The sequence below is a fragment of the Puntigrus tetrazona genome, unplaced genomic scaffold, assembly GCF_018831695.1.
Source record: "Puntigrus tetrazona isolate hp1 unplaced genomic scaffold, ASM1883169v1 S000000513, whole genome shotgun sequence".
Taxonomy (NCBI): Eukaryota; Metazoa; Chordata; class Actinopteri; order Cypriniformes; family Cyprinidae; genus Puntigrus; species Puntigrus tetrazona.
Window position 1 is genome coordinate 1,632,391 of NW_025048150.1, and position 7,610 is coordinate 1,640,000.

Below are 7,610 nucleotides of genomic sequence, written 5' to 3' on the forward strand. Positions count from 1 at the left end.
AACGTTTCAGGGAATTATGCGTTCAGCTTTAACTTTTAAAAATGGTGCTTGTATTTTCATTTTAGATTAGTGTATAGTGATGCAATGAGCTCCACATTAAGTCTTCATATTAAATAAAACCACAATCGAGCTATCTATTCCTAATTTTCAGAGGTGTTTTTGTTTTAGAAGTTCTTTAGTTAACTTTATTGCATACACCTTTTGTATTCAAAGTTCAGCCATTTAGAGTTAAAATGTTCTTCATATGTGCTTTTGTGAACGCAAATGCTCAGATGAGTTTTTATACAATTACTGATGCTAAGTGCTTGCATTTCAAAAGTAACAAACTTATTTTCAACTTATTTTTTTTTTTTTTTTTTTTTTTTTTTTTTTTTTTTTTTTTTTGAGCACTTCATGGTTTTACTAGATTTTTAAAATTTGGTTTGAGGGGGGTAAGTGTGTGTATATATATATATTTTTTTTTTGTGATTTGTGATATTCAAGGAGTAGTTCACCCAAGAATGAAAGCTGTCGTTTCTTTGCCCTCTAGTAGTTCCAAACCTGTATGAATTTTAATTTTTTTGTCCTTCTGAAATCGATGAATGGTGAGGTTTTTGGGTGAACTGTTCCTTTAAGAAACGTCTCGTCCTCCGCGCCGCTAGGTGTCAGTGCGCGCTCCCGAGGCCCCTGCTGATCACGCGTCGCGATCGAATGACGCACATCCGCCGCCTCCAGAACACACGTGTGTACCAGAGCGTCTGTCGCTGCTAGCGTGTCACACGGACACAATCATATATTTATGCTTTATTAAACTGTAAATATCTGCCTTATGTAGATACATTTGTAAATGTATAGTATATAAGAATACATCTTTCTATATAGCGTCGCCTGTTTTAATAAGGAGTGTGTAGAGTTAGTTCTGTGAGTGCAGCACGAAGATGTTTGCAGATCTGGATCTGATCAGAACTATCGATGATAATGATGAAGTTCCCGAGGATCCGGACTCGGAGTCCGACGATGAAGCCGTAAGTTAATTAATTTTTTAAATTAATTTTTTATACTAAATTGTGGTCCCGCAGTGTTTGAGAAAGTTTAATGCTAATAGCGTGCTTCCACGTGAAACTTAAAACGGTAAGTTACGTCGTTTTACGGTAATGCTCTGTTTTGATCCTCACACTATGGTAAAAGCACGTTTTTTTGACGTGCAGCGTGGTAATACCACGTTATTTAAGTATGTGCACTGGCACTGCTGCGTTAATACCACGCTTCTTTGATGCACTTCAACAAAACCATTGTGTTCTGTTGATATATAATATCACTACAGTGTTTTGAGCCTCATACTGTGTTAATACCACGTTTAAACGTGCATAATACCATATCATCTAATGGTAAATTACAGTAACGCAGTGTTTTGAGTGTTGTTTTTGAATGCAATTGCAATAATTTCACGTTTCGCATACCATTTCTAACCTTTTTTGGGACCCCAGCTGTTTGCGTGCCTTCTTGTTTGAGTGTTTTGGGCAGGTCCGCTGTAGAAAATGGACCGTGGCGTTTTGGACACGTTGAGCGGTTTTAATGAAGATCTCTGTGTGTGGTCAGGAGCAGCCCATCGTGTTGAGCAAGGAGAAGCGCGCTCTGAAGGGCCGAGGCGCCGGAGACTTCAGCGCAGATTTTGAGTTCGGCGAGCGAGATGGACTTTACAGCGAGGACTGGGCCATGGCGGACGTGATGGCGCAGCTCAAGAAGAGGGTGAGGGACTCTAAATAACAACGGATAAATGCAATCTCGTTGTCACTTTGAGACCATTTTATGCCACTGAATGCACAAGCGTTATATAAACACTTGATAACAGACATGTCATTCTCGGCTTATATTTCGATCATGAAAGTTAAGCGGCGAAATATTCGAAATCGAAATGCACGTTTTCTTACATGTAGAGAAACACAAATGCACAAACTTTTTCCATCTATAGAGTTTCTCTGAAAAGTAAGGGCGCACGCTATTGCTGGAAAACACGATCCCTATTCAGCATCAGAGACGCAGATCCCGAAGCAAGGCCGTATCTGCTGATACTTTTTAGTTTTATTTGACGTAAATGTAATAGGCAATGCATTGCATCTCCAAAAAATGACCGTGGTCATCAATATTGTGTGTATATAAGGCCTGATGTAGAATAATCATCTTCTCTCTTCATGCTTTTCCAGAAAGCACCTACTACTTTGGATGAAAAGATCGAGAAAGTGCGTAAAAAGCGCAAGATTGAGGTAAACGTCGCAATAATATTTCACAATGTTACTGTTCGTTGTGTTTTTGATCAAATAACGGATATGCTTTTTTTAAAAAACGTTAGAAATGTTTTCGGATGTGTCTTGAATGGATCTTGTGACACTGATGATGTTAATAATTCAGCTTTGATCATGGTAATAAAGTGCGTTATGAGATATATTTACATAGAAAGCAGCGATTCTGAATTTAAAAAAAATAAATAAATACGGTCTAATAATTGCAGCCTTGATGAGATGAGAAGCAGAAATGCTCCAAAGCTTCATAAGTTCATTTTAATTTAGTTTATGGTTGTGTTTCTGATGCGTTTGCAGGAAAAAACTCAAAAAGAAAGCAAGAAAACGGAAGCTTCGGCGTCTAAACCAGAAAACGGCGAAGAGGATGAAGAGGCTGAGACGGAGGAGGAGGAGGATGGAGATGATGAAGAGGACGAAGAGGTGGATGAAGACGAGTTCTCATCAGGAGATGAGAAGGTGCTCAAAAAAGCAGGTGTGTGTCGACGGTCCATCAGAGCGCTCTTTATTCTTCTTCTCCGTGACTGATCTTCTCTTTCTTTTCTTTCAGACACTTTGAGAGAAAAACAGAAGAAAGGCAAGAGGAAAGCAGCCGAAGCTGTGAGTGTGGAGGCTTTCTGTCGTTCGTGATCTCGACTCGTTCTCATAGATCTGCGTCTCTCTTTCAGCCCGAAGAGTTCTTTGAAGACGCCTCGCGGTTTGATGAGAACCTGACCTTCCAGGACATGAATCTGTCCAGACCTTTACTGAAGGTGAGTCTGACGATGTTTGTCTTTATCTATACATTTATTTCAAATAGTTTTTGCCATTAAAATAGATGCTGACTTGGCTCTACTGCTGCTGGTTTAATTTAGCTACTTTATTCCTTTAATTGTTTATTTTTTATAAATTTGGCATCATAATAATACATTGTTACTTGTGTTTTGAAATCATATTGCAGTCATTTCATGTTTTGCATACCATTTTAATTCTGTGCTTTTGAGTGTGGATTTTTTTTCTTCTACACACACACACACACATATATATTTATATATATATATATATATATATATATATATATATATATATATATATATATATATATATGTATATATATGTATGTGTGTGTGTGTATATATATATATATACACACACACACACACACACACACACACATATGTGTGTGTGTGTGTGTGTGTGTGTGTGTGTGTGTATATATATATATACACACACACACACACACACACACACATACATATATACACATATACACACACACACACATATATATGTATATATATGTGTGTGTATATATATGTGCATGTGTGTGTATATATATGTATGTATGTGTGTGTGTATTTTTAGTTTATTAATAATACTTAGGATATTATTATTATTATTATTATTATATGTGTTTTTTTGAGTCAAGTATTTTACTTTTATTAAGCATTTGTTACTAAACGCTTTATTTATAATGTAATATAAATTAATTTTCCAATAAATGTTGTTGAAATGATTTCTCAAGGATCATGTGACACCGAAGACTGGAGTAATGACGCTAAAAAATTCCCATCCATCCCATTTAACAATAGAAAATTGCTATTTTAAGCCGTTAATTTTACTTTGTTAAAATAATGCAGCCTTGATGAGCAAACATTACAAAATACTGATGAACACATATTTATAGCGTTCCGATCCTCTTTCATAAAATGTAGCTTTAATGTATATGCAGCAGTTTTATTTTCTAATGGTTCTCAATAATTGCTGATAGTTTTTCATGCTGCAGTGTAAAGTATGACTGTAGCTTGTACAAGTGCTTTAATTACAGCGACATTTTCTTTAAATTAAAAACACGTGCATGTGGTGTGAATGAGCCCTTGTAAGCTGGGTCTTCTGTTTTCCGTGTGTCTGTTCAGGCCATCACCACGATGGGCTTTAAGCAGCCCACTCCCATCCAGAAAGCCTGCGTTCCCGTGGGGCTGCTGGGAAAAGACGTGTGTGCGTGCGCAGCGACCGGCACCGGTGAGACGCGCCGAATACGAGCGGCTGCTTCTGTTAGCGAGCGAGGATGAGTGCGAGCCGTTTCCATGCCTCCTCTCTCTCTCTCTGTGTGTGTGTCTCAGGTAAGACGGCGGCCTTCATGCTGCCCGTCCTGGAGCGTCTGATCTACAAGCCGAGGGAGACGCAGGTGACCCGTGTGCTGGTTCTGGTGCCGACCAGAGAGCTGGGCATCCAGGTGCACAGCGTCGCCCGTCAGCTGGCTCAGTTCACCACCATCAGCACCTGCCTGGCCGTGGGTACGAGACGCGCTGCTTCAGCATCTCTCATGCAATTTAATTTAAAATCGTGCTTTTTTTAATTGCGTATTTATATATTGCGTATAATAATTTAATAACACTAATATTGGAAAAGTTTTGCGCAATATTGGCGTGAATCCTTTTTTAATTTGTGATCGTTTTGCACTGATATGTATGTAATGTAATCAAAATGAAAATGATTATTGCTGATTTTCAGTGATAGCCTCAAGTTACTTTAATGTACATATAATTTATTTTCTAAATATTTTTTGTTTTAGTATTTCGTTTTTTTTTTATTGTAGAAATACGGTTATGCACTCTTGGCATTTTATTGCATTAACTTTCTGATTTTACATTTTTTTTGTTTAACAAATTATTTTGTTTCTAAAGTATTAGTAAATATGTTTTTGTCTTTTTATTTTATTTATATATATATATAATTTTTTTATATATATATATTTTCTTTTTAGCAATTCTTTTCTTTTTAGCAATTCTATTTGCTATTTTTATATATATATATATATATATATATATATATATATATATAATATTTTTTTTTTTTTTTTTTTCTTCTTATATATTTTTCCTTTTAGCAATTCTATTTGCTAATTTTATGAAGTGTTTTATTTATACATAATTTCTGTTTTATTTCATCTTTTATTTTAGTTTTTGGTTTGGTGATTTTAGTACTTCTACTTATTAGATTAAAAACGTAAAATAAATGATTGACAAATAAATTAAATAAGTTGTTTTATTTCAACTTTTAGTTTTTGCCCTAATTTTAATACTTAAGAATAACAGCACAGGTTGAGAGCGGCTCTGTTGCTTTAAATCTCTCTTTCACGTGTTAAAAGAAGTCCTGCAGCCGTGGATATAGCAGTCTGCTTGTTTGTGATGTGTCTGTCAGGCGGACTGGACCTGAAGTCTCAGGAGGCGGCGCTGAGAGCGGGTCCGGACATCTTGATCGCCACACCGGGACGCCTGATCGACCATCTCCACAACACGCCCTCGTTTGAGCTCAGTCAGATCGAGATCCTCATCTTGGACGAGGCCGACCGGTGAGGGACGGACTCCTGGAGCCACAGCTGAGGGGTTTGGCTGCTGATTTTGACGTGTGTTTTCTGCTCAGGATGCTGGACGAGTACTTCGAGGAGCAGATGAAGGAGATCATCAGGATGTGCTCCTATCAGAGACAGACCATGCTGTTCTCAGCCACCATGAGCGAGGAGGTGATGCTTGATTCCACTTCACTTCAGTCTGTGTTGATGGATGCTTTCTGTACGCAGTGTTGATGTCCTTGTTACACACGTGTGCCTACGCATAATTACATGCACCCTAATCTTAACCCTAACCTTGTAGTAAGTACATGTAGTTAATTAATATTACTTAAAACTATATTTACACTGTAACGGGCACCTTAAAATAAAGTGTAACCCACTGGTGCCAGTAATAATAAGAGTAAAAGTGAACCATTAAAGCATATATATACAAATATGCATTTTACAAATAAAAAAACTAAAAACCCATATATATATATATATATATATATATATATATATATATATATATATATATATATATATATATATATATATATATATATATTTAAATTTGTAAAATGCATACAATAAATACATAAAACTAAAATAAAATTAAATGCAGTTCATAAATGCACTTTATTGCTGACAAAAAAACGATTGAGATGATCTTGATTCCCCATAAGTATCTTTAAAAAATGTATTTTTCAAACAGCAACAAAAATGGATGCCCCTGTAAATATATAACAGATAGATAGATTAACAGACAGATATCAATAACTGTATTAAAATAAATTAAACGCATATCAAAAACATAAATATATACATTAATAATACGCAAATGCACCATTTACAAACCATTAAAATGCATAAATACATAAAATGTAAATATAAATAACAAAAACGATTGAAATAGTCTTGTTTCCCCACATAAATAATTTAGTTCCAAACACTTGCACATGTATTATTATTAATTAACAATGTTTGCACACTGCAGCTTATAGACCAAACATTGTATTAGCTCTCATATGAGTGTGCTATATATATATATATATAATGTTATTTTGGGCTGTAACTGTCTATATCTGTTCGTGTTTGGATCTTTGTCTTCAGGTGAAGGATCTGGCGTCTGTGTCTCTGAAGCAGCCGGTGAGGATCTTTGTGAACAGTAACACAGATGTGGCGCCGTATCTCAGACAAGAGTTTGTGAGGATCAGACCCAATAAAGAAGGAGACAGAGAGGCTATTGTCGCAGGTAAGGTGCCCTAATGAGTGGCCTCCTTACTGGTCTGCTGTCTACTTAGGGTGTTGTGACTGATTTCAAGTAAGTCACTTGTGAACCACACCAAAGACTCGACCGACGCTCACTCACGATGCAGCCGATGTGTGTTTGTAAAAGCATTTAGTCTTGTTGAACGAGAATGATACCGAAAACGAACTATTTGGCTTCCCGCTGTTTTCAAGACTCGTCAAAGTCAGCCTACGACGTGAAACAGTGCTGTCTAGCTCAGTGGAGATGTTTTTTTTTGCGTTTAGTCTCATTCTGTGGTTGCCCGCAGCTCTCCTGACCAGAACGTTTCAGGATCACGTGATGCTCTTCACTCAGACGAAGAAGCAGGCTCACCGCATGCACATCCTGCTGGGCCTGATGGGGTTAAAGGTCGGCGAGCTTCACGGGAACCTGTCTCAGACGCAGAGGTTGGAGAGTCTGAAGTGAGTGTCGTACGGAAAACCCACAAATATCCCGCTTCGTTGAGCTGCCGCTTGAAAGGAGACGTCCGTGTGTTTCAGGCGCTTCAAGGACGAGCAGATCGACGTTCTGGTGGCTACGGACGTGGCCGCCAGAGGTCTGGACATCGAGGGAGTCAAAACGGTGAGTTCTCGCGAGTCCGCCGCTGATATCCGCGTCGGGGGACGGCGTCTGAATGCGTGCGTGTCCGCAGGTGATAAACTTCACCATGCCCAACACCGTCAAGCATTACGTGCACAGAGTGGGCCGGACAGCTCGAGCCGGGAAGGTG

General features: G+C 37.8%; 1 protein-coding gene across 1 annotated transcript in view; it reads left to right on the forward strand.

The window, feature by feature from the left end:
* Positions 1–708: 708 nt before the first annotated feature.
* ddx27 (DEAD (Asp-Glu-Ala-Asp) box polypeptide 27) overlaps positions 709–7,610 on the forward strand; it is a 12,250-nt gene continuing 5,348 nt past the window's right edge. The window contains exons 1-14 of the mRNA XM_043232087.1: positions 709–1,004; positions 1,579–1,728; positions 2,184–2,243; positions 2,577–2,751; positions 2,827–2,876; positions 2,945–3,028; positions 4,172–4,277; positions 4,379–4,552; positions 5,460–5,610; positions 5,682–5,781; positions 6,703–6,844; positions 7,149–7,302; positions 7,381–7,462; positions 7,533–7,610. The exon at positions 7,533–7,610 is cut by the window's right edge and continues 100 nt beyond it. Of these exons, the coding sequence (XP_043088022.1) occupies positions 918–1,004; positions 1,579–1,728; positions 2,184–2,243; positions 2,577–2,751; positions 2,827–2,876; positions 2,945–3,028; positions 4,172–4,277; positions 4,379–4,552; positions 5,460–5,610; positions 5,682–5,781; positions 6,703–6,844; positions 7,149–7,302; positions 7,381–7,462; positions 7,533–7,610 (1,593 nt within the window). The 5' untranslated portion in view covers positions 709–917. The remainder of the gene's footprint in view (positions 1,005–1,578; positions 1,729–2,183; positions 2,244–2,576; positions 2,752–2,826; positions 2,877–2,944; positions 3,029–4,171; positions 4,278–4,378; positions 4,553–5,459; positions 5,611–5,681; positions 5,782–6,702; positions 6,845–7,148; positions 7,303–7,380; positions 7,463–7,532) is intronic.